The following is a 25,949-nucleotide window of genomic DNA, read 5'->3' as shown; positions in this document are numbered from 1 at the left end:
GCCTGCACCATTACCACAATGTTATCACAAAAATCCCAATCTCAACTTACTATACACAAACATACACTTTTTTCTTATTAAAGCAAAAACACTATGTTACATAGAATTCAAACATCAATCACACAAACAAAAACAGTACTCCCTCCATTCTCTCATAGTTGAGTTATTTTTTCATTTCGGGAAGTTCCCTCATAATTGAGTCATACATAGTAACTTTTTTCTCTCTTACTTTATTTTCTCTACTTTATTCACTTTTTACTTTATTCTCTCTACCATTTTCTCTTTCTTACTTTTAATATCTATTTATTTAACATACTCCACATTCCTTTCTTAAACTCCGTGCCGAAAAATTTCGCCTCAACTATGAGGGAACGTAGGGAGTACACGCAAAAGAAATTATCATAATTCACAGCCTGCACACAAACAGTATTGGCAAAAAACACCCAGATTTTAAAATATCCTTCAAAGCGGCATAGAATTTTAATATAAAAAACACAAACTAAGAAAGAGAGATCAAAGAGACAAATCTACAAACAGTTTGGCTACATGCTGAGCAAACTAACCTAAAAACCTTCATTTCCAGCAGAAATTTAAATATCAAACACACAAAAACATACAGAGAGAGACCAAAGCGACAAATCCACGAATGTCATTATGAAATCACATCTCAACTTCTTATACACAAAATTATGCAAATTGATTGTCATCTCTTTAAACATTATTAGAGCAAAAACACTTCATTTCCAGCAGAGATTTAAAAGCTCCTTCAAGCCAGTATAGAATTCAAATAAAAATTAATCGGCAAATCTAAGCGGCAAATCTACGAACAGTTTGGCTACAATAAACAAACCAAAAAACTAAGAGACAGATCTAATCAAAAAGGCGATCTCCGCGGAAAACAAAATAAATCGAAATCGAATCAAATAAACAAAGAACATGGCGAAAGTTTGTAGAATCGAAGAATTCGATGTTACTGTTGTTACCTCGATGGATTTGGTTGAATTGTTGTTTCTGCAAATTTTGTTAGAGATGTGTTTAAGATATCTGTTTTAATCTCACGCGATCTGCACGGTTTAAGCGACACGTGTACGGTTGAGATGCTATTGATTAGGTAAAAGTAAAACCGTGTATAATTATGGGATTTAACATAGTATTCGAATCAAATTAAAATTTTATTTTATATGAATAATGTCAATAAATTGCTGTTGCTACACATCCTTTTTGTGATTTTGAAATGTTTTATGTGTGAGTTCGCAAAGCTGCTAGGAGGTAATGATTGAGGCCGGGTTTCGGGTTTGAGTTCTTGAGCTTTAAATTTATGTTCATTTACCATAAAAAAGTAAATTAATGTTTGAGGCCAGGTTTTGAGTTCGAGTTCTTCGTGGTGCGAGCTTTAAATTTGTGTTTATTTATTCATAAAAAATATTAAAATTATATTACTTTAATTAGAAATGGAAGAGGTTGCTGTGTAGTATATGCTGAAAGAGAGCGGTTGAGTTTCCAATTCAAGTTAGAATATGAATTAAATTGTAGGAGTATGTTGCTTTGAAATATAAATTCAAATTGGAATATTTCACAAGACAAGTAGATCAGTGCAGCCAAACTGTTTTTTGTCATCTCCAATCATTTATATCAAACTCAAATGTATTTTTCGGTATATGTTAACTCCAAAAGTAATTTTACTCTAATTATTCACCAAACTCAAATCTAAAATAATACTCCTAAGCGACGAATCTGCTAATGCAAACCTAATATGCAAAATGATAGTCATCTCTTTAAACATTATTAGAGCAAAAACACTTTATTTTCAGCAGAGATTTAAAATCTCCTTGAAGCCAGTATAGAATTCAAATGAAAAAACACATAAGAGAGATCTAAGTGACAAATCTACGAACAGATTGGCTACATTAAACTAACCAAAAACTAAGAGACACATAAGAGAGATCTAATCAAAAAGTCGATCTCCGCGGAAAACAAAGGAGAGTGCAGAAAAATTTGAATTAAATCGGAATGAAATTACATAAACAAAGAATATGGCGACATTACCTCGATGTATTTGGTTGATTTGTTGTTTCTGCAAAAATTTTTGGGAGACTCAATCACGAAGATGTGTTTTATCAGAGATCTGTTTTAATCCCACGCGATCTACATGGTTTAAGCGACACGTGTACGGTTGAGATGCTTTTGAATATTTTTTATGTAAAATTAGTAAAGTAGTAAAAGAGACATAGAGAGAAAAATTAATTAAAAGATTGTTAGCGGAGAATGGGTCCAACCTCGAGAGAAAAAAACTTTCCAAATTAGAAAGTGTATATTTTTGTGGGACGGATTAAAAAGGAAAAAGTGCATATTCTTTTGGGACGGGGAGTACGCTCCATAGTAAGTAGATCATTTTCCTTTTTAGTAAAAGTCACACTTTTTTTTTCTCACTTACTTTTTCCATTCTCTTACTTTAATGTCTACTTTTTCATCTCTTCTACTTTATTATATTTTTATTTAATACATTACACGTCTTTTTCTTAATCTTCATGCTGAAAAGAAATATCACTATTACTATGAAACGGATAGAGTAATAAAATTAATATATAAAAGTAGCACCACACATTCCACTAACTTTATTACATCCACTTTTAAATACTATTCCTCCGTCCGCCATTAGGAGTCCCGGTTACTTTTGCACACTCATTTTGTAAAAATGATAATAAATAGTTAAAGTGGAGAAATGGTAAAGTAAGATAGAGAATAATGTTGAGAAGAGTCTTATCTAAGTTATTCTCTTTCTTATTTTAGCATTTCTCCACTTTAATTATCTATTATCATTTTTACAAAATGAGTGCAAAATGAAACTCATGCCGATCAAATATGAGACATCTAATCACGGACCCATTGGAAAAATGAAATACTATGTTACTTAATTTGGGAATGGAAGAGATTGCTTTATAGGATATGCTGAAAGAGAGCGGTTGAGTTTCCAATTCCAATTAGAATATGAATTAAATTGTAGGAGTATGTTGCTCATATAAATTCAAATTGGAATATTTCAATAGACAAGTAGATCAGAGCAAGCAAACTGTTTTTAGAAAGGTGTTAATAAAGTTTCTTCAAATTTTACTGTAGAGAAATGGAGTAATAATGGATTAATCCATCACAAAAATATGCATCTAGCTCTTAAAACATATCCTACTTCTTTGACCCAAATTCAATTGAACTTGTCCTAAGATGAATTGACTTCAAATATTAGAATACCAGAGCGCTTCATTTTCAGGGTGAAGAATTTAAACATTAAACACAAACACAGAGAGTGATCAAAGCGAAAAATCTACGAATGTCATTATAAACTCAATTCTCAGCTTCTTCTACTCAAACATTATGCTAAGCAAAACAATCATCTTCTCTTCAACATTATCACAGCAAAAACACTTTATTTTGAACATATATTTAAAATGTATTGGAAGGCGGTATACAGTTTAAATATTAAAAAAAAGGCACAAAAGATAAAAGTGACAAATCTACAAACAGTTCGGCTACATGCTGAGCAAAACTTACCAGAAAACTTAAAGGCAGATCTAATTAGAAAGTCGATCGCCGCCGAAACCAAAAAAACAGAAGAAAAAGTTCAATTACCTCAAATTTTGCTGTAAAATTTTGTTGAATTGTGATTTCTGCAAGTAGAGAGAGAGTGAGGAATGGTTAGGTAGCTCAAAATCCCATACGATCTGACAAATCTAAATGTACGTACAGTCAGATTATATAATTTTGTATTTTAAATATTTACTGTATATCTAAGTATTTGTACATCCCAATCTAATAAAACAATAATTTTTTAATAGCCGTTCATTTATTTAAAATGTTTATTTTGTTAATTAAACTTTTGACATCTTAAATTATGTTTAATAGAGTCTATTATTCATATAAGAGCATCCACATCGGTATGAAAAAAGTTGTCCGTCTGTCGCGGCAAGGACGAGCTCGTCCGCCAATGCAGCTTGTCCGTCCTTGCCGGCGGCAGGGCGGTGCTCTTAAATAAAAGCACGCCCGTGCCGCTGAGCAGGCTGACGTGGCGGCACGCGATTGGCCAACGGCAATTTTGTTTTTTTTTTTAATTTGATTTTAATTTTAAAAAATCATTTTTAAATAAAAAAATATTTTCACACTTCTCAATAAATTATATCCGTTTTCTACACACTTTTAATTTATTTTTCAATTTTTTCCCAAAAAATTCACATTTTAATTATGTATTTTTATTTTTTACGATTTTAATTATGAAATTTTTATTTTTTAGGATTTAATTATGTAATTTTTATATTTTAATGTATTTTTATATTGTATAAATATTTTTAGTAATTGAAGTATTTAAATTGAATAATAGAATAGTGGGACCCTTGAGCTTGTCCTTGCGGAAGAGCATGGATGTGGGTGTTGTGCTCTTGCCTAAAGACAAAGAGTAAAAGTGGATCCGGCCCACCTCCGTGCTCTTATTTAAGAGCACGGATGGGGATGCTCTAATACTTTGAAAAAATACTACTATTAGAGAAAGAAACTAGTTTAGCAATAATGAATCCATTATGCGATGTATAGAATTTTAATATTAATAATTTCTATTTAAAATCATAATTTTTTTTGTAATATTATGGTGACTAACGAAATATTAAATCTTGAATTTTTTTTTTTCTTTCAATATATTAGATTAAATATACTAGTCCGTACTTCCGTACATAGCCTCCATCTCTTTTTGTAAGTTTAGTACAATCTCATTAAGAATATTTCGTTTAATTGTTCACTCTATTAAAACTATGGAATATTGTTTATGAACGAAAGTATTACACACAAATGGAGATCAAAATGGAAAATATTATAGGTTACATGCGGAAGGAAAATAACAAAAAAAATTTATAGGCAGATTTAATTAAAGTCGATCTCCACGAAAAACAAAGGAAGTAGAAAAGTTTGAATTAAACAAATAAACTAAGAGAACGGGTTTTGGGTCTGTTTAATGGGCTGTGGGTTAAAGCCCAATATACCAAAAAGAGTATTTATTATATGTAACCGAAAATGAATAAATAGGCCCAATCCATTTACTTAAAAAAACATATACTAGTAGTAGTACTCCCTCCGTTCCATAGTAGTAGAGTTATTTTGCCATTTTGGTACGTTCCATAGTAGTAGAGTCATTTTCTTTTTTGGTAAAAGTCAACACATTTCTTCCCACCTACTTTAATCTCTCTTACTTTATTCTGTTTACATCTCTCTACTTTTTTCATTTCCTACTTTTCTTCATTTACTTAACTCATCTAACACAACATTTTCTTAATCTCCGTGCCGAAAAGAAATGTCTCCACTACTATGGAACGGAACGAGTACTATTTATTCATATGAAAATTTGAAGAGAATGAATACAGAAATAGAAGAAAGAGAGCCGACAGCTCGGGTTCATAGGGGCAAATGATAATAATCATATATTGCATGATACCAATTTAAGTATAGATCACAAAAATTAAATTTAGTGATTTTGAAAAAAAGAAATATCCAATGCACATGACATTCGTTTTCCATAAATATTTCTATTCTCAATCTGATAGACCCTTGATCTATCGAACTAGAGCACCAACGATTACCGACATTTGTAGTGAGACGAAGCACAAGATAAACACTAGTTGAGATGCTAGGAATGGCGTTCACGCCGAGAACGGGAATGAGAAAAACGTTTAGTTTATTTCTCAATGAATAATAATCTAATGGATTCTAGTATTAATAGAACCACAACCCTAGACGGTTCGACCAACCTAGTTCGTCTCGGGAAAGAGCCGACAAGAAAATCCAAGGATATCCTAATCTGACAAATTTTGGTGGACGAATGTAGTAATATATTGGTAACTAACGAAATGTTAAATCTTGAAATTTCATTTTTTTTCAACCGTATGTGTATAGAATTTTAGTATTAATAATTGCTATTTAAAATCACAAAATTTGTTAATATATTGATGATTAATGAAATATTATATCTTGAAATTAAATATATATTTTTTTCAATTGTCTCATCTGCGTAGTTATAGCATAAAAATTGAGGAAAGTTGTAAATTTTAAGCTAGCCAAAACTTAAGGATATTCCCTTTAATTGTTCACTCTATTAAAACTATGGAAATATTGTTCATGAGCGAAATTAGTACACACAAATGGAGATCAAAATGACAAATATTATAGGTTACATGCGGAGGGAAAATAACAAAAATAAATTAGAGGCAGATCTAATAAAAGTCGATCTCCACTACCAAAAAAAAATGGAAGTAGAAAAGTTTTGATTAAATCGAAATCAAAACGTATAAATTAAGATGGTTTTGGGTCTGTTTAATGGGCTGTAGGTTAAAGCCCAATATTTTGATTTTCTGGACCAGAAAGTCAATTTTAAATTACAAAATTATATGTAATTGATTGACTTAGATAGCCGATTGAAAAAAAATTAATTACAGATATTATGCACAAGGAATATGATTAAGTCTTTAAATAGACACTTTGTTCGACATAGATCATAAAGAATATGTAACCAAAACTGAATTGAATAGGCCCAATTTTTATTGACCCAATCCATTTACTTAAAAAACATACTCCATACTATTAGTACTCCTATTTATTCATATGAAAATTTGAAGAAAAAAAATATAGAAATAGAAGAAAGAGACAAATGATAATAATGATATATTGCATGATACGAATTTAAGTATAGATCACAAAAATTAAATTTAGTGATTTTGCAAAAAGAAATATCCAATGCACATGCACACATGCATTATCTAATTTCCCATTCTCAATCACAAACGCGAACACAAACACAAATATGAGTAGCAATACGAAATAAAAGATACTAAGTGCATCGTCGATTAAGATTTACAAAATACCAAACAATAACGCAAATATAACACGATACTCGTCTTTTATTTACTAAGAGAATAGTCGTAACCTTGCTTTCTAAGAGCTTCCATCTTCACTATCCATGCCACTCCTCTTCTATTCAATCCTATATCACAACAGGCTTGAGTTTACAAAGGATAAGAATGAATGACTCAAAGTAATCAAACACATTGGAAACAGAATTTGTTCAAAAACATTGGAAACATTGACACAACATAAATCTAATTTGCCCATTGAATGGTTGAGATATTCTATATTTCCAATTCAAATGTGGAGATGTTTCATCATCACAAAAGGCTTACTTAACAATCAACAACACAATTTGAGAGATTGAAAGCAACATAGTGTAGAATGAGTAAAGAAGAAAAGTGGAGAGAGTTTACCATTCACAAACAGAGTAGGGATTGGCAGAGTTTTCCTTTTCCTCTTCCTCCATGGCTCTTTTCTTCTCAAAGTCCATATGAAACTTATACACCTCATAGCCAGTCGTCGTCATCAACGACATTGCTCCAGTTAACAAAAGCATTGAAAAAGCTCTAAACTTTTGATGCTTCCCAGCTCTCATCTTTTCAAACTCCACCCTATCCATCCTCTCAAGCAACTTATTAAACTCATACAAATCATACGCCGTGTGACCAGCCAATATAGCCGAAGTTCCAGCCACAAAGCGCGTCAACTGCTTCGGGAGCTTCACGCCATACTTTGCATCCATACCGTGCGAATAGCGATAGAATAAACACCCGTTAATTCCAGTCAAAGCCGCGATGGCCTTGACGTAGTTTGGAATAGCGACGCCACCAACGACAGTGAACTTGTAGTATGCCATTACAATTCACAGGCTGCAACATTACCACAATGTTATCACAAAATCCCTTCTCACACAAACACACACTTTTACCTATTGCAGAAAAAGCACTGCATTTTCAACCGAGATTTACAATATATGTAAATACGAATTGAATTTAAACATCAAACACACAAACAACGAGAGAGAGACAAAGCAACAAATGTATGAATGAATGTTATCACAAAACCCCTTCTCAACTTGCTCTACAAACACTTAATTACCTATTTGCAGCAAATACACTACATTTTCAACTGAGATTTACAATATATGTAAATACGAATTGAATTTAAACATCAAACACACAAACAACGAGAGAGAGATCAAAGCAACAAATGTATGAATGAATGTTATCACAAAACCCCTTCTCAACTTGCTCTACAAACACTTAATTACCTATTTGCAGCAAATACACTACATTTTCAACTGAGATTTACAATATATGTAAATACGAATTGAATTTAAACATCAAACACACAAACAACGAGAGAGAGACAAAGCAACAAATGTATGAATGAATGTTATCACAAAACCCCTTCTCAACTTGCTCTACAAACACTTAATTACCTATTTGCAGCAAATACACTACATTTTCAACTGAGATTTACAATATATGTAAAGACGAATTGAATTTAAACATCAAACACACAAACACTGAGAGAGATCAAAGCAAAAACACTATGAATGCCATTACAATCCACAATATTATCACAAAATCCCTCTAGAATCCACAATTAATGCAGAGCACACCAAATATGGAAATTGATTTTTTATCCTTCACAGAAATCACATTTAAATCTTCAGCAGAAATTTCAAATCTCTGCAAAGACGGTATAGAATTCAATTACTAAGCACACACACAAACACACAGAGAGAGATCAAAGCGATAAATCTACAAATGTCACTTCTCAACTTCTTCTACACAAACACTAAGCGAAGCAAAAACACTTTATTTTCAGCATAGATTTAGAATGTGTGTGAAGATCAAAGTGACAAATCTACGAACAGTTCGGCTACATGCTGAGAAAAACATACCGAAAAACTTGAAGGCAGATCTAATCAAAAAGCCGATCTACGCGGAAACTAAAAAAAAGTGAAGAAAAAATTCAATTACCTTAACGTTTGCTGCAGATTTTTTCTGAATTGTAGTTTCTGCAGCTAGAGAGAGAGATGGTTGCTGTTGCTCAAAATCAAAATCGCATACGATCTGCATGTCTATATGTACGTACGGTTCAGATTATTTTGACAGGATATACTTTTGTTTGGATTATCTAATTATATTTAGTAAACAATAATTTTTTTAATAGCGCGCTAATTAATTTACAATTTTTTTAAATTAAGTTTTTGACATCTTACTCCCTCCGTCTCGGATAATTCGTCTCAGCTTTTCCATTTCGATTCGTCCCATATAATTTGTCTCATTTCACTTTTACCATTTTTGGCATGGACCTCATATTCCTCAAACTCATTGATACTCACATTTTATTATTAAACTAATATATAAAGGTAGGACTCACATTTCACTAACTTTTTCAACCCACTTTTCATTCTAATTCTTAAAACTCGTGCCCGGTCAAAGTGACCCGAATTATCCAGGACGGAGGGAGTAATTAATACTCCGAAAATCAAATAATCTACTCCCTCCGTCCCAGATAATTTGAGACACTCTGATCCTAGAAAAAAAAGTAAGAGAGAAAATAATATTAAAAATAGTATTCCCTCCTTCTTGTAAAGTATCGTAATACCAAATTTTATGGTTTAATTATTATTCATCTCTAATTCGTGTAGCCAATCCTCCACATTAACTAGGACCAATGTTAAAAATAGTATTAACGTGGGACGGACGCAGTATCGTAATACCAAATTTTATGGTTTAATTATTATTCATCTCTAATTCGTGTAGCCAATCCTCCACATTAACTAGGACCAATGTTAAAAATAGTATTCCCTCCTTCTTGTAAAGTTTGTCGCACTTAAATTTGGGACAGAGTTTTAAAAACATAATTCAAAGTGGGTTAAAAATTTGTCACATTTATATGCATTATCATTTCCAATAAACGCTATTAGTTGTAGGTAGGGATGTCAATGTAGCCCGTAATCTGTGAGCTGGTTTGAATAACCCGCCATATTTCTAGGATTAGGGCTGGAAATTTCTAACTGATAAAATTAAAACTCAATTAGCCCGCACCCAATTAACCCGCGACCCGTTAGGGCCAAACCCGAAAACCTGATGGACTAGCCCGAAAACCCGATAAAATTTCTATTATTCTATTTTTCACTCCTAATTTGACACTTCATTGATTAATTTTATAATATAGATAGCTAAAAAAATAACTTTCAATTCTATATATTAAATATACAAATTATATAATGAATTTTTATTAATATAATTATTGATAAATAAATTAAAAACTTTAAATTCACTTTAAAAAAATATTTAATTTCTAAAACATGCATTAAAATTTCACGAAATGTCTCAAATATTAGTATTTGATCATGTTTATGATTGAGTTTGAGCATATATCTCAAATTTATCATGATTAAATATTTTACATTTTATGAATATAACTAATTTCATCATTATTTATTGGATTGATCGCATGTTAATCTTATCGGTAGCAACCCGATGGGCTAGCCCGAAATCCGAGCTTTTAGGGTTAGGGTTGAACTTTTATAACCCGAAAGAATTCACAACCCGATTAGCCCGCAACCCGAGTAGGGCCGGCCCGATTGACATCCCTAGTTGTAAGGTTATTTTCTCCCTATTCCGTCTTTTATTAGTGGGTTATTTTTATTAGAAATTGGTCACTCATCCCTTAAAAATCTTTATAAGATGAAGAGTTATCCATACTTATATAGATGAGTTATGATTATCACGAGTTAATATAGGACAAGGTTTAAGAGTTTTAACAATTTTTGCGTTTCGAATAGGTTTTTGAATGGTCTTCATCAAGCCACAAAATTAATATGATCCTAAAAAAGGAACTTACTTGCGTGCCAGGCACAATTAATATCATATAAATGTTACTCTCTCCGCCCCTGAAAAGTATAAATTTTTTATTGGATACAAGTTTTATTACATATAATCGATAAATAAAATAAAGAGAAAAAAAATAGTGGAAGTAATGTTAATAGAGAGTGTGGTCCAATTATTAATAGTGTAGTTATATTTTCAAAATTAGAAACTTCATAGAAATATTTCTTAGGAATAGACTAAAACAAAAATAGTTTATACTCCATCCTTCCCGCTTTAGGAGTCCCGGTTGATCAATTTTGGGCGTTCCGCTTTAAGAGTCCCGATTGAGATAAATTAATAAAAAATGTCTACAAAGTGTTAAAAGTGGGTCCCAACATCCACTACAACATTTATTTATTGGACACTCAAATAAAAGTGGGTCCCAACATCCACTACAATATTTATTTATTACACATTCAAACATTTTTTTCTTAAAACATGTGCCCGACTCAACCGGGACTCCAAAAACGGGACGGAGGGAGTACTTTTAAAGACGGATGATTATTATGTTACTCATAAAAGTTTTTATATACTCATCCTTGGGCCTAAATGGGCCTCAAGAACTCAAAGCCCAAATACAGATAGCCCTTTAAGCCTATGAGGAAGGTTACGGCGCCGTTTTGTCTTCGTTTCTTTCAGGAAAAAGCTCATGAACAGAGTAGCAGAAACAGAGTAGCAGAAAAAGATGGATCATTTTGGGGGAGGAGGGAACTGGGCAATGATCCCCAACATTCAGCCCCACAGTAATCCCGCTACGCCCTCCAATTCCAATCAGGATCATCTGTTCCTTCAGCAACAGCAATTCAATCCACAACAGCAGTTTCACCAGCAATTCAACCAACCTCAGCCGCCGCGCTTCCAACAGCAACAGCAATCGACGCCGCCGCCGCAGCAGCATCAGTCTCTCGCCTCCCATTTTCACCTGCTCCATGTAATTATCGATTTCCTTTTCTCAATTTGTAGTTTTTTTGGGGGGGTATAATATTAGGGTTACATTTGGGGATTTTTCATTTTATTTGAATTAAATTTGTAGCTGGTGGAGAATTTAGCTGAAGTGACTGAAAACGGGACGAGGGATCAGCAAACTGATGCTCTGGTTGGTTGAATTCAGTTTTTTATTGTTCAATTGGATTTGGTTTAGTGTTTTGATTGTGTTAGGAATGCTTACTTGAATACTCCACTAGTTTATAGAATGGATAGAAATGTAGTATGTTACTGATTTGGGTATTGTTTATGTGTGTTTATTGTGAAGGTTAGTGAGTTGAACAATCAGTTTGAGAAGTGCCAGCAGCTTCTGAACTCCATTGCTGGCACAATCAAAACTAAATCCACTGTAAGTTTTACATTTTTTATTTTGTTTGTTGATACCTTCTGTTCATGTTTTGGGGAAAACAGTATTCTCAAAAATGAATATTGGTCTAAGCTGATGATGTTGTGTGTGGATTGAATGCAATTCTTGTGAAGTTGAAAAGTTAAATTTCATGTTTGGTTTTGATTCTTCTAAACAATGGTACTGTCAAAATGGGATGAAAGTTAAGAGTCACTGATTGATGATTCTTAGAGATGAATATTTGAGTAACAATCCGTGCCTCACGAACTTATCTTGTTGGTGGCGACAGACTGTGGGAGAACAAAAGCGCAGACTAGAGGAAACCGACAACCTTCTGGCCGAACGAAGGTTTGTGATAACCTCTCATCCCTCGTCTTATAACAATCTTTCATTGTACAATCAAAGAACGGTTCTTGTTAACTTGCTGAATCTCTCGTCTTTAATTTCAGGGATCTCATTTCAAAGTATAGGAATTCGGTTGAGGAGATCATCAATTCTCAGATATAATTTCTATGTGGGAATGGCCTCATTGTTAATTATGCATTTCTTGACTGGATATTTGATTTTTTCACGTTATTGATGAGTTTCATATATTGAGCACGTAGAAAATTGTAATATGCTATTTTATCTGTAAATTTTTGGTCATTTGTTGGGTTTTTTTCGTGAAGGGAATACATTTTGTTGGTTATACTCTCCATTATACGAAATACCATTAGCAATCATTTTTATACAACACTTTTTAAACAAAAAAATAAAATGAATCTAGTGAAATACTATAATCAAATTGGAAACTTTTGCACTACAATGAAAAGAACAAATGTGGAATAAAATTACGATTGTACAAGGTCGCAACCTTCATCAAATGGTCATAACTTCTTCATCCGAGTTCCAATTGAGGCGTACAAGGTACCCACGCGAAGTTATTTCAAAGACGAAGATAACGATAGTAAGATAAAAGAATTTGGACATTGTCTTAATAGGAAACGAACAGTTTGAATCAGACCCGAAAATCTGACATGGAAAAATGGCAACCGACTATAAAGTTCGTGACATTACACGAACTTTTTAAAGTTAATGGGAAAAACCGAAATTCATGAAAATTTGGTGACTTTAAAAGCAGTTACCCCTAAAATTAAGAATCTAAGACCAAAAGTAAAGAAATATGGAAATGCTCGATGTTTTATTTGTTGTTGCAATAATTCCTCTTCAAAGTTCTAACTTCCTAGAACAATAAATTCATTAATTTCTTTAGTTTTATTTTGTGACTACGAAAATGAATTAATCACCAAATTTATTTCACAGCTGTCCCTCTCCTCCTTGAATTTCTCCCCACGCCCCATTCAACTCTTCCCCATTTTCCAAAGAGAAAATATGGGAGAAAAACACCAAAAAGAAAGCCACAATTCAATCAAGAAACATAAAAATCCCCTCCCCCATTTTCCCTCCCCGCCGGAGCCGCATCACCCCCACTCATATAATAAGCCATGCAATCCCCCAACCACATTTTGCACACCACCAAAACTCCCATCAAAAGCAAGACCCTCACGCCTAGACCTTCCAACCCCGCCGCCGCCGCCCCGTCTCAGCCGCGCAGCCACGGCTCGACCACCCAGGCCTGCGCCGCCTGCAAGTACCAGCGCCGCAAGTGCGCCTCCGACTGCATCCTCGCCCCGTACTTCCCCCACGACCGCCAGCCGCAGTTCCTCAACGCGCACCGCCTCTTCGGCGTCAGCAACATCGTCAAGATCGTCGCCGGCCTCAACCAGCCGGAGAAGGACCACGCCATGCGGACCATCATCTTCCAGTCCGACGCCCGCGCCTCCGACCCGGTCGGCGGGTGCTACCGGATCATACGCGACCTCGAGCACCAGATAAGCCTCGCCAAGGCCGAGCTCGAGATCGTCCTCCACCACCTCGCCCTCTGCCGCGCCGCCGCCCAGCAGGAGGGCCCCCCGCCCGAGGACGACGACCAGGGGTGGAGGGAGCCGTACGGGGCGGAGGAGGAGGTCGCGGCCGTCGAGGATTTGAACTCGTGGGGCTGCATGGGCGGCCCCGACGCCCATGCGCACGCGCATGCGGAATCCACGTCGTCCTCGTTTCCTCACGACGATCATCGCCATGCGAGAAAATGCTCTTTGGAGGAGTGCAACGACGATATGATCAGACCCATCTTCGATCGCTTGGTCTGCGACGACGTGAGGGACGACGAGTTCGAACTCGACTCCGATGGGAACATCATACCGAGGTTCGTTTTACACATAGCGATAAAACTCACACACGTGCGATGCATTGATGAAGTAAAATACGAGATGCATTCTATGATACGAATTCTCAACGTATGACTGCTGCAGAAACATTACGAACTCACCCGAGAAGGCTGCGATCAAGGAAGACGACGAGTGTTTCTCGTACATTCAAGACCACCAAGATCTGAAGGCTGCAGCCACAATCTTCAGCCTCACAAATTGTGATCTATGATGAAACTCCCAAACAACCAGTTATGTAGGTACAGTTAGCAGCAAATATGTACAGTACTTTATGTTTCTTCCTCTTCAATTAAAGCAATGAAATTCAGATATAATGTGCATCACCATTTTCCATATCCCAAAAAAAATTTCAATAATGTGTAAAGTAGTAATTTCCTGCTGAAAAACACAAAGGGGCTGTTTTTCAAGTTCATCTAACTACAAAGGATGAACATTGACCCCCTAACCCCCACTCTCATCTACCAAAATGTCTCAAAAAAAAGAAGAAATATATAGAGGTGGACAAACACCACAGCAATGAATTGAAGCCATCTTGTAAGAATGACTCCCAGCAGTGTTCGACCTGGGTTGCTTGCATCGCTAAATGAATGCATCATTTGGTGTTTCTGGCACATCAACTTAGTACATAGCATCCATATTTGGGACGCGGTTTTTAGATGGGTTTTCTGTTCCTTGGGCATCGATAACGGCTGCCTCAGTTGTGGTCAACAGCAACGAGACACTGCGTGGATGTAGGAATGGGTTAGTGAAACAACAAACAACATGAAAGGGGAAAACGAGATGATGAATGATATTTCACCTGGCCGCATCTTGCAAAGCTGTTCTAATAACTTTTACAGGATCTATGATTCCAGCTTTCACCATGTCAACGTACTGACCTGCTCGGGATAAAGAGAGGAATGAAGAGAATGAGTGGGACTTGTAAGATGTAAAAGTGAGAGGCAAATGAAGGTTGCACCATACGATCTGTTTTCTATCATTGAGTTTACATGGTCAATCCCTAACACAAATGAGCTGCAGTTGCAGTGCTACCAGAAGACTGCTACTGTTCAGATCGATTAACCAAAGTAGACCACTATAAAGCTATATGTTCACATACGCAACCAGACAATAACATGGTGGCAGAGCTCTTCCTTTTAAATTTCAAAAGATTAGGAGCCACAGGACACAAACCTTTAGCAGCATCATAGCCAAAATTGGGATCATTCTGTTCCAATAGTTTCCCAATAACTAGTGCCGCATCAGCACCAGCATTTGAGGCAATGGTCAAAGTTGGTGCCTGTTAACCAAAAGATATCACGAAAAAAATTAAATCTTTGTAGTAGTAACAAGGAGTGCATGCAAACAAACAGAGAAAGAGAGAGAGATCATAAGGCTACACCTTAAGAGCATTCTCTATTATTTCGACTCCTCTTTTTTCATCTTCATTCTTGGTCTGCAGATCTTTAAGAATTCTCGTGGCATACAAAATGGCAACACCACCCCCTGCAGAATTGTGAATCATTGGTGTTCAGATGAAAGACTATCTAGCTTTTTCTGGAGACCTGAACATCCGATACCACTTTAAAAACTTATTATAAGAAATTTACCAGGAATGATGCCCTCTTCTACAGCTGCCCTGGTTGCATTCAGAGCATCCGTCACTCTATCTTTCCTTTCTCCAACTTCTGATTCACTAGCTCCTCCAACCTGTGAGAGGAAAATGAGGACTGGAAAAAGAAATCGAATAGACTAGAAGCCTGCATATGCAGCAGCCTCTGGATTATATGGCTGTGAAGTATGAAATGTGTACCTTGAATACTGCAACACCACCAGACAACTTTGACAATCTTTCTTGTGCTTTCTCCTTATCAAACATTGCACTACTCTTGTCAACGACAGTTCTTAACTGTATGATAGAAATGTTGATAGAGTTTCATTAGTGTATGCAGCAGAATGTTGTTATTCTTCAAACCTTAGATAGTCTATTCTAGTGTATGATTCCATTAGGCATTAAGGAAGCAACATGTCATAAGTTTTTCAATTGTTAATAGATCAATAATGCTTGCCTTAGCTAAAATATACAGTCAAGAGGTTCCAGTAATTATATGGTAAAAATGCAGGAAAATTAATAAGGGGCAGTTGAGGTTTCAAACAGGTAAACATGGACCTTCCTACATCATTTGAATAGAAAAAAAATGTAAGTACAGAGTTATCTGAGTTATCAATAACTCGATGAATACCTGCTCGCACCTCTCCTCTATCAACTTCTTGTCTCCACCCCCATGTAGAATTAAAGTGTCATCAAGAGATACTGTGACCTGCTCCAACAAAATAGAACACATCAAATAGAATTCTAACCACCAGAAGTGAACATGCAATCTCCAATTCTTCATGTGACTAAGCCAACCTGTTTAGCAGAACCAAGCATATCAATCTGAATTTTCTCTAGACTCGTTCCTTGTTCTTCACTAATGACCTGCAGCAATCAAATCAGGTAAACATAATAAGCAAATTTAAACAAAAACATTATAGACTGTGACAGCTTGCCTCACCTCCGCTCCAGTTAGAATGGCAAGATCTTCTAAATTTGCTCTTTTGTTATCCCCAAAACCAGGAGCTTTCACAGCACAAACCTAAAATACACGAGGAATAGAATTTATGACATGAATAATGCAACTAGTCAGCAAAATATGAGAGCTATGTGAAATCTACTCTTGAGTTGAGAAATGTGAAGCGAACTTGCCTTTAATCCTGCACGATGTTTGTTGATTATAAGCATAGAAAGTGCCTCACTTTCCACATCTTCTGCAACTATTAGCAAAGGGCGACTTCTCTGTCATAAGAAAAGTCTCATGACGAAATCTTCAATCAGAAAATTTCCTCAATAGAAGTACTATTGTAATTAATATTTATCATTTGTCTTCTTACATCTAAATTCTTTTCATACAGGCAACATAAATTCAACTACATCTGTTTTTATTACCTTTACAGCAAGCTCCAAAACTCTCACAAGTGCAGTCATGTCTGAAATTTTCTTCTCATGAATTAGAATCAAGGGATTTTCAAGCTCCTGTTTACATAAAAAAATGAATTTTGTGGATCATAAAATGACTTAAGCAGCAATTAGCAATAAGAGTAGCAAAAGACAAATTCTTGGTATACAGCTACTGAAGGAGGTTAAACTATTACTTGTCTGTACTTACACATTTCCGGGTCTTTGAGTCCGTAATAAAATAAGGTGATATGTATCCGCGGGCAAGCTTCATCCCCTCTACCACTTCTAATTCATTATCCATGGTATTCCCGTCCTGCAAAATGTCATATATTATACCTCACTATCCATCCACCTACTGAAAGAAATATCTGACGTGAAGAGTAATTGAGTAAAGCATACTGACAGAGACGGTAATAACGCCTTCCTTCCCAACTTTCTCCATAGCCCTAGCTAAGAGCTCACCAATCTCACGCTCACCATTTGCAGAGATCGTGCCCACCTTAAATTGATTACACCAGTTAGCAAGACTATATAAGAGGAAACATTATTTATACAGCGAAGAACCAAAATGAGCATAATCTGATAACTTTTACCAGCATTGCTTGAAATTTGTGAAAAACATGTAAGTTGGAAAGATGTGCATATGCACTGATGACCTATGCACTAGTGCATTTGAGCATTAAAACTAGTTGAGCTTAGCTAGAACATTCCAGTTTTATGTTCATTATGCCAATCACCTGTGTAATTTCTTCAGGTGTGCTAATCATGATTGCTCTGCTCTTCAAGTCAGCAATAACAGCCTCAACAGCCATGTTTATACCCTTGCGTAAGTCCATCACACTTACACCAGCAGCTACTGATTTGCAGCCTTCTCTGAAAATTGCCTGAGCCAAGACAGTCGCACAAGTAGTACCTGACAATACCAGATTACGAACTCAGCCCTCGAGACATCTACTGTTTAATTAGATGATTAAGATATTTTTAATAGATCACCACAAGGATCATTCACACAGAAAAAAAAACGAACATGCCATATATGTTATGTTAGCTAGGATCACAATGCATTATTCAACAAGGGCCTAAGGAGGAAGCAATCAGCATGTGATATTGCAAAGCAACTGAAATCACGCACTAGCTAGTTATCGGAATAACTTAGAAACATGAAGCCAAGAGATTACCATCGCCAGCAACACTATTAGTTGCTTTCGCAACCTGCTTCACAAGATTTGCTCCAAGATTTTTGGCATTATCAGAAAATTCAATGCTTTTGGCTACCGTGACACCATCCTTTGTGACCTTGGGGTTTCCTTTTGTCTCAATAATTACATTGCGACCCTGCACAAGATTCGCAGCGCAATTAGCCACACCGTGTCGTCAATGTTCTATGCAGGATCTTACAAGATCAGCAGAGTAAATTCACATATCAACATGAGTTTCCCCTTTCATTCAATTTAAGCTAAACCATAGTTACCTTCGGCCCCATTGTCACTTTTACAGCATCGGCAAGCTCATTAACTCCGGCAAGCATCGCTGCCCGAGCTCCATCGCCGAAACAAACATCCTTGGCAGCGTAATTTCTGCTATAGATAACCCCACTCCGAATCTTCCCACCCAATCATTCCACCAAAAAAGTTAATACATAAAACAGTAACAAATAATCAATAAAACACTGAAGCCCCAAAAATTATTCACATTTACCAGATTTCTCGAAGCAGATGACCTGTAAACAAAATCGTTGAGCAAGTATCATCACTAAGAGTGAGAACATGTTTCAAATTCTGAAAAAAAAAACAGCGGTAACAATTTCTGCTTGCGTCTGACCTTATTGATGAAGCAACGGCAGCTGCACCGATCCTGTACATGACGATTGTAGCGAAATTCGAAGGAATTTTAGGCCGGAGAGAAGACGTCTCAGTAAAAATGGCAGCTTGGAGATTTTGGGGTCTAGGGTTTAAGCTTCAATTAATTAGAAAAGGCATAAACCTCTCTATCTTTTTACCTTTCCTTTTTATTTGGTCTGATTATTTATATTTTAAAGGATCTTTTCATGAATTTATAAATCTTTGCATTTGTATATGTATCTTTGGAAATAATAAAATTACTCCACAAACTAATGACTTAGTTCATCTTTGCACGAGTTTTAATAATTATTGAAGTGTATTATGTAAGAGGGGAGAATGATATGTTATATACCTAATGCGAGTTCCTTTTATGAGCATCACTCTCGTTTGACGTGCATCGTTCAATTTATATATTAAAGCGGGACGGAGGGAGTAATAAAAATTGTTATTGAAATTTTTAATTTTAAAAAATTCATAAAAATCAAATCTTGATTTGTCATTTTATTAATTTATTTGAAATTATAGCAAAAATGAATAAATTTAGTTTGATTTTTGTAAATTTTGTAAAATTATAAATTTTAATAATAATTTTTAATGTAATAAGTTACAAACTGAATATATAAATCAAAACTATCAGCGTTAAACGCACATTAAATGAAAATGGTGCTCATATATAGAGCTTATATAAAGTATGTAATACTCCATATGATTCCTCTTAGATGAGGTTAGTTCCCAAATTTAGTAATTTAATATGAGTAATGGTATTACTAAAACTAAAATGGGATGCTAGATCATCTCCTTGTCGCATCGATTTTATTTAATTTATCTAATAATCCATATGTAACAAACTAAAGTATTCAAAGTAATTTCATTTCAAGTTAACTACACACAAGTTAAAAAGTAATTAAATGGTCACTCTTTTGGATAGAAAAATTGATGGTGATGTTAAAAAATAGTACTATGTTTATGTATATCATAAAATTATTAAATTTTCATTTTCTTTTAGGGCACGAAATGAGATAACCGAGAAATTTTGGGTCTGGATTGTAATATAAAAAATTAAGGACATATTAATAGCCAATTTTCAGAGCTTAATTTTCTGGAAATTGAAAATCAACTGACCCTTTTCAATTTACTTTCACCATTTTTTTGCCAAAAAATTTCATCTTTATTTGTATGCAATCAAACGAAGCTCATCCCAGAACCCTCCACCACCTCTGGCAAGTAAGCAAACCATCTTTTGCCAATTTACGGTAACAATTCTTGTTCCAAATTCCGTTAATTTAATTTGGGGATTACCCAATCCTCGAGCTTTAATCGGTTTTCTTTCAATTAGGTATTTACATCTCTGTTAAACTCTAATTGTAGGTGAATTTCATGTTAATTTTTAGCCTTTGGTAGAGAAATTTGATTATTAGCTTTATTTGTTAGTAAAAAATAAGGAAATGGAGGCAAGCAGCAGTAGTGTTATAGTGAATTCCAACTTAGAGCCTAGGGATGATCTTGAATTCGACACGCACGAAGCAGCGTACGCGTATTACAAAGAATACGCGAAATCCGTAGGGTTCGGGACAGCTAAATTGAGCAGCCGTCGCTCTAGGGCTTCGAAAGAATTCATCGATGCCAAATTTTCGTGCATTAGGTACGGGAATAAGCAGCAATCGGATGATGCTGTTAACCCGAGGCCTTCTCCGAAGATAGGGTGCAAAGCTAGCTTGCACGTGAAGCGTAGGCCTGATGGGAAGTGGCACGTTCATAGCTTCGTGAAGGAGCATAATCACGAGCTTTTACCGGCTCAATCGCACTTTTTTAGAAGCCATAGGATTGCTGATTCTGTCAATGATGCGAAGGTGAGGAAGAGGAAAGTCCCTGCGACTGTGTTGAAACAGTATGGCGCTTATCAGTTTTTCGACAATGTGATCCGGAATCAGCATGACAGGGGGCGGTTTTTGAGCTTGGAAGAGGGCGGTGCTCAGGTTTTGCTCGAGTTTTGTTCACAAATGCATGAAGAGAATCCGAAATTTTTCTATGCGTTGGACTTCAATGAAGAGCATCGGTTGAGAAATGTGTTTTGGGTTGACGCCAAAGGCGTGGAGGATTTCACTTACTTTGGTGATGTGGTCTCGCTCGACACGACCTATTTCTCGAGCAAGTATAGAGTTCCTTTGGTTCTTTTTGTGGGAGTGAACCATCACATCCAGCCCACGTTGCTTGGCTGTGGGTTGATAGCAGACGAGACGTTATATACGTTTATTTGGTTGATGCAATCGTGGTGTTTGGCAATGGGTGGACGAAGCCCTAAAGTGCTACTCACCGACCATAATGAGGCTATCAAAGCTGCTGTAACTCTCGCCTTTCCAGAAACTCGTCATTATTTCCATTTGTGGCACATTCTGGAAAGGTTACCGAGAAGGCTTGAGTTCCGTAACTGCTGGCATGAATCTTTCATGGGGAAACTGAATAAATGTTTGTATAGATCGTGGAACGAAGAAGATTTTGAAAAAAGATGGTGGAAGTTGACTGAAAGATTCAATGTTCAAGAAGATGAATGGTTTCGGTCCTTATACGAAGATCGGAAACTCTGGGTGCCTGCGTTCACAAAAGATGTTTCTTTTGCTGGGTTGTCAGCAGCTTCGAGGTCTGAAAGCTTGAACTCTTTCTTTGATAGATACATCAATGAGGATACTTCTTTGAGAGATTTTATCGGGAAATACGAATTGATTCTTGCAGACAGATACGAAGAGGAGGCTAAAGCAAATTTCGACGCGTGGCATGAAACGCCAGAGCTGAAGTCACCTTCGCCCTTCGAGAAACAAATGCTGCTTGTTTACAGTCATGAGATATTCCGGAAATTTCAAACGGAGGTTCTCGGAGCAGCAGCTTGCCATTTGAAAAAAGAAAACGAAGATGGTCCAACTGTAGTATATGGAGTGAAAGACTTCGAAAATAATCTCGATTATTTGGTGGAATGGAATGAGCTGAAATCCGATATATACTGTTCTTGTCGTACATTTCAATCTAAAGGATATCTCTGCAGGCATTGTATCGTAGTTCTCCAAATGTCCGGTGTCTTTAGCATACCGTTTAAGTACATACTGCAACGTTGGACAAATGCTGCCACGAGCAAAATTCCACTGAGTGAAAAATTGGATGAAGTGCAAGCTAAGGTCAGACGTTACAATGACCTTTGTCGACGAGCTATAATACTAGGGGAAGAGGGTTCGTTGTCGGATAAGAGTTATAACAATGCAGTTGTTGCAATAAATGAAGCCCTCAAACAATGTACGATTGCAAATCAACTCAACGTTTCTGCACCTCTCGCCATACTAGGTGTTGGAGGGGCGGACCATAACGTCACCGTCACATCTGGACAGCAGGTGCTGCCTACGGCTGAAGTGATTGATACAAGTGAAGGTTCGAAGAGGGCGGGTTTTGGGAAGGAAGCTGCAAGCAATGGCGGGATGACTGGTAAAAAGGGGAAGGTTGGTATCCTATCCATTTGTCTACTACTCTTTTTGCAATGGTCACTTACGAATCTTGTTTTTCTTTATGCACGGATCAGGTGCCGTTGGAGCCTCCAATTACTAATATCGGAACTCATGGCATTTTCCAGCATATGGTACACTTCATCTATTAATCGTGATTTTGTGATTATATTCCTTTTGTTCGTGAAAAAAGAAGCATTCCTCTCTTCTGCTAATGTTCAATACTTTATTGCTCGATTAAGTATATTCGTATCTTCCATCGTTGATCAGGTGTAAGCATGCCTCAAATTTATCATCGTGTTCGTTTCCTGTTCTTGCCTGCTTTCTGACTGATGTTTTAAGGATAAAATTACGATTTTCTGTCCAGGATATGGCCGGTCCCCTGGATTATTCTGCTCTGTACCCAAGATTCCTCACCACGTTATTAAAAGGCGACGAGATGTCCAAGAGAGGCGTGGAGATGCTGGGCGAGATGTTGGAGGAACCAAACTGAAGGTGCGGAGGCCATCTAGAAGACATTTGGAAACGAAGTTTTTTCGTGCTCAAATGTGCAGAGGTATTTCATATTTCTTTCAATCGAACTTGCAACAAATCGATTTAGATGAATTTCATAAGCTCGAAGGCATCCATATAATTTACAAAGATAGTTTGTTACATCATAGCATAGGTGCAATTTTTGTGTTTAGAAAAGCTATTTGTTGATAGCTGTGTTCTTCTTTGAACAGTCTCGTAGCTCGCGGATAGCTTCTCCTTTCGTTTCTGATTGAGAGGAATGCCATGTATTGTTCGCTCCAGGACGCCTCTGACCCTATGGATGCTGAGACGACATCCGTTCAGATGCAAATTCCGCGTGCTGCAAAAAATAGAGGGGATGCTACTGCTTCGTCGTGGCTAGACCGAGCCCAGCTTTGAAAACGGGCCGTCTGCTGCTAGAAAGGGGCATTTCGGCACACTTTCAGAAAGTGGCACGGGCGCTCTGCTTGTTGTCGTTGCATATATGCTTGTAACATATGTGGACGAAGGTGAAGTGTATTACCAACTGAGATGCGCTTCGTTGTCAATTGATTTTGATTTGTTGGAATTTGGAAGATTATGTGCCCAATGGATCAATGGCACACACATCACACACACATGAGAACAAATGTAAATAGGTATATATAATTATATTTTTCAATATAATTATTGTGCATTTACATATATGCTAGTAGTACATTTTAACTTGGAATAATAGCCTCTCAGTTTATAAATGATTTCAGTTTTCAACAATTGCAAAAGACATAACTAAATACTGATAAAGTTCCTTTAAATTAGTGTGATATAGTTATAAGAATTTAGTTTTGTATTTATAGAAAAACTAAAGAATATTATCACATGCTTTCCTTAATGTTGCTCAACTCTTAACCAACATGTCCATTTCATATACTATTGATTCCAAATTTCCAATTCGAAGTGGTCCTATTTAAAAGTGACCCATGAATAATTAAATTACACACGTTAATAAAATACAAAATTGTTATGTAAGGACAAAGGTTGTTTGAAAGTAACAATATCCAACCAATGAAATGATTTTTAAAATAAATTTGGATCAAATTAATTGAAATCAGAATAACTGAATCATACTAATTCAACCGAAATTAAAAAAAAAAATTTAATTCATTTTCTTTACACTATGAGAGAAAAAAATTCTATCTTAATAATGGAGTATATTAGTTTGAATAAGTATATTGTGAATAAATATAGGAGTACTATTAAATAGTGCATGGTCATGTGGTAAAAAAATAATATAATTAAAATATTAAAGTTCTTTTTTTTTTGCATTAAAATAGTGAAAAATGAACTAGTTAGGCCAAATTGTTTTTACAATTCAATAAATTTAATTTCCACCGACGCTTGCACCACCACCTACTTTCGTGAACCCACTTACCATTTACGCACCATAAAATTAAACACTACTTACAACATTATTTACATATAAGTATTTAATTTCCAATTACTTTTAATTTTTTAATAATAATTATTTTTACTATTTAGATGATTTATAACGAAAAAGTGAAATGTTAGATATATCATGAATAAAACAGAACTAATTATTCATTTTACTGCTTTCCTATTTTTTTAGCAAAGTGTAATTAGTCTAATAATTAACTTTTTCATAAATTCTAAATCTAGCAGACATGTAGACAAATTTATTAACTCCTTATGACAAATCTGACACAAATGAAATCTGATCTCCAACATTTACTCGAGTAAAGTCAATTTCGAATTATTATTTCAATGATAGATAAAAATTGATTCAGCAATTAATATCACAAATTTCTATATTTTTCGCCTTCAAACAAGTGTATTTCATACTATTGGATCTAAAGAATAAGGTCTAATGTTAGTATTTTCTAGGCGATCACTAAATATTACAAAACAATATAATAAAAAACATTTCTTAGAAATATCATTTATGATTTCTACAAAATTAGCCTACACCTTCTTTGGTAATAGTTTCATAACCATATCAAATAGAACACTTTCATTACCTTCCTTTCGCAGAGGTTCACTCAACATCGAAATAGTGGTGGCGCAAATTGTACATCCCCCTCTTGCAATCATCTCTTTCAATACCAGAATTGCATCGTCCATCTTGTTCCATTTGAGAAGTCGTTGAACGAAAACATTGTACATCTCATTATTGGGCAAACAACCTTCGTTCACCATTTGCATCATCATATCCTTAGCCTCTCCTATCCGTCCTTCTTCGCAAAGTGCCCCAATAAGGATTATATATGTGACAACATCAGGCAAACAGCCATTGTTCACCATTTGCATCATCAAATCCATAGCCTCTTCTATCCGACCTTCTTTACAAATTGCACCAACAAGAATTGTACATGTTACGACATTAGGCTGCAAATTTTTGGAAGGAAGCTCGACAAACACATCCTTTGCCCGTCTGAGTTTACCATCTTTGCACAATCCATCAATGAGGATATTATAAGTTACTATGTCCGGAATGACGCCTTTGCTTTCCATGGTATGCAACATGGAAAATGCTTCATCAATACGATGAGCCTTGCACAAGCCACCTAACAAGATATTGTAAGTCAATACATTAGGGTGCACTTGTAGAGCTTCCATCTCTTTCAGCAACTTCAAGCCCTCTTCACATCGGCCTTCTAAAATTAAAGCCTCTAGCATTATGCTATAAGAAACCACATCGCGCTTCAATCCTTTCGTGCGAAACAAGGTAAAAAGATGACAAACTTCATCAACTCGTCCCAGCTTGCAATACCCG

General features: G+C 35.7%; 6 protein-coding genes across 8 annotated transcripts; 3 read left to right on the top strand and 3 right to left on the bottom strand.

The window, feature by feature from the left end:
• Positions 1–6,947: 6,947 nt before the first annotated feature.
• On the bottom strand, positions 6,948–8,927 carry LOC125204437. Its single transcript, XM_048103101.1, has 3 exons — positions 8,865–8,927; positions 7,290–7,745; positions 6,948–7,012 (listed from the first exon to the last, which is right to left on the bottom strand). Exons 2-3 carry the CDS (start codon positions 7,730–7,732, stop codon positions 7,003–7,005), a joined length of 453 nt encoding a protein of 150 aa, XP_047959058.1. The 5' UTR covers positions 7,733–7,745; positions 8,865–8,927; the 3' UTR covers positions 6,948–7,002.
• A 2,481-nt stretch (positions 8,928–11,408) lies between these two features.
• On the top strand, positions 11,409–12,786 carry LOC125204436 (mediator of RNA polymerase II transcription subunit 9). Its single transcript, XM_048103100.1, has 5 exons — positions 11,409–11,697; positions 11,800–11,862; positions 12,019–12,099; positions 12,386–12,444; positions 12,546–12,786. The coding sequence occupies exons 1-5, from the start codon at positions 11,452–11,454 to the stop codon at positions 12,601–12,603; spliced, it is 507 nt and encodes a 168-aa protein (XP_047959057.1). The 5' UTR covers positions 11,409–11,451; the 3' UTR covers positions 12,604–12,786.
• A 794-nt stretch (positions 12,787–13,580) lies between these two features.
• Positions 13,581–14,874, top strand: LOC125206957 (LOB domain-containing protein 28-like). Its single transcript, XM_048106170.1, has 2 exons — positions 13,581–14,341; positions 14,448–14,874. Exons 1-2 carry the CDS (start codon positions 13,581–13,583, stop codon positions 14,572–14,574), a joined length of 888 nt encoding a protein of 295 aa, XP_047962127.1. The 3' UTR covers positions 14,575–14,874.
• Positions 14,667–19,312, bottom strand: LOC125204430 (chaperonin CPN60-like 2, mitochondrial). Its single transcript, XM_048103095.1, has 18 exons — positions 19,162–19,312; positions 19,039–19,060; positions 18,812–18,943; positions 18,519–18,675; positions 18,078–18,253; positions 17,744–17,839; positions 17,549–17,653; positions 17,329–17,415; positions 17,089–17,178; positions 16,898–16,978; positions 16,753–16,821; positions 16,586–16,663; positions 16,156–16,251; positions 15,953–16,052; positions 15,745–15,848; positions 15,537–15,642; positions 15,163–15,241; positions 14,667–15,084 (listed from the first exon to the last, which is right to left on the bottom strand). Exons 1-18 carry the CDS (start codon positions 19,200–19,202, stop codon positions 14,982–14,984), a joined length of 1,722 nt encoding a protein of 573 aa, XP_047959052.1. The 5' UTR covers positions 19,203–19,312; the 3' UTR covers positions 14,667–14,981.
• A 981-nt stretch (positions 19,313–20,293) lies between these two features.
• On the top strand, positions 20,294–23,751 carry LOC125204426 (protein FAR1-RELATED SEQUENCE 4-like). 3 transcript variants are annotated; one of them, XM_048103088.1, is made up of 5 exons: positions 20,294–20,434; positions 20,550–22,663; positions 22,744–22,800; positions 23,034–23,222; positions 23,392–23,751. In XM_048103088.1, exons 2-4 carry the CDS (start codon positions 20,627–20,629, stop codon positions 23,157–23,159), a joined length of 2,220 nt encoding a protein of 739 aa, XP_047959045.1. In that variant the 5' UTR covers positions 20,294–20,434; positions 20,550–20,626; the 3' UTR covers positions 23,160–23,222; positions 23,392–23,751. The 3 variants fall into 3 exon arrangements, with proteins under 3 accessions (XP_047959045.1, XP_047959047.1, XP_047959046.1); XM_048103090.1 differs by having other exon boundaries at positions 20,305–20,405; positions 20,613–22,663; XM_048103089.1 differs by having other exon boundaries at positions 20,305–20,405.
• A 1,387-nt stretch (positions 23,752–25,138) lies between these two features.
• Positions 25,139–25,945, bottom strand: LOC125206956 (pentatricopeptide repeat-containing protein At1g09900-like; the record flags this gene model as incomplete). Its single annotated transcript, XM_048106169.1, has 1 exon — positions 25,139–25,945. A coding segment is annotated over one exon (807 nt), but the record flags the coding sequence as incomplete, so codon positions are not given.
• Positions 25,946–25,949: the final 4 nt, after the last annotated feature.

This window comes from Salvia hispanica, chromosome 2 (genome assembly GCF_023119035.1).
Source record: "Salvia hispanica cultivar TCC Black 2014 chromosome 2, UniMelb_Shisp_WGS_1.0, whole genome shotgun sequence".
Lineage (NCBI taxonomy): Eukaryota > Viridiplantae > Streptophyta > Magnoliopsida > Lamiales > Lamiaceae > Salvia > Salvia hispanica.
Note: the sequence above shows the minus strand (reverse complement) of the source record. Positions and strands in the feature narration are given on the sequence as shown.

Coding starts and splice junctions, on each gene's coding strand:
- LOC125204437 (XM_048103101.1), bottom strand. CDS start 7,732: ATGGCATACTACAAGTTCACTGTCGTTGGTGGCGTCGCTATTCCAAAC.
- LOC125204436 (XM_048103100.1), top strand. CDS start 11,452: ATGGATCATTTTGGGGGAGGAGGGAACTGGGCAATGATCCCCAACATT. Junction 11,863..12,018: donor ATCAGCAAACTGATGCTCTG/GTTGGTTGAATT, acceptor TTTATTGTGAAG/GTTAGTGAGTTGAACAATCA. Junction 12,100..12,385: donor CAATCAAAACTAAATCCACT/GTAAGTTTTACA, acceptor TGGTGGCGACAG/ACTGTGGGAGAACAAAAGCG.
- LOC125206957 (XM_048106170.1), top strand. CDS start 13,581: ATGCAATCCCCCAACCACATTTTGCACACCACCAAAACTCCCATCAAA. Junction 14,342..14,447: donor GATGGGAACATCATACCGAG/GTTCGTTTTACA, acceptor TGACTGCTGCAG/AAACATTACGAACTCACCCG.
- LOC125204430 (XM_048103095.1), bottom strand. CDS start 19,202: ATGTACAGGATCGGTGCAGCTGCCGTTGCTTCATCAATAAG. Junction 19,061..19,161: donor GCCGTTGCTTCATCAATAAG/GTCAGACGCAAG, acceptor TTTTGTTTACAG/GTCATCTGCTTCGAGAAATC. Junction 16,053..16,155: donor GTGGTGTTGCAGTATTCAAG/GTACACATTTCA, acceptor TTCCTCTCACAG/GTTGGAGGAGCTAGTGAATC.
- LOC125204426 (XM_048103088.1), top strand. CDS start 20,627: ATGGAGGCAAGCAGCAGTAGTGTTATAGTGAATTCCAACTTAGAGCCT. Junction 22,664..22,743: donor TGACTGGTAAAAAGGGGAAG/GTTGGTATCCTA, acceptor TGCACGGATCAG/GTGCCGTTGGAGCCTCCAAT. Junction 22,801..23,033: donor ATGGCATTTTCCAGCATATG/GTACACTTCATC, acceptor TTTTCTGTCCAG/GATATGGCCGGTCCCCTGGA.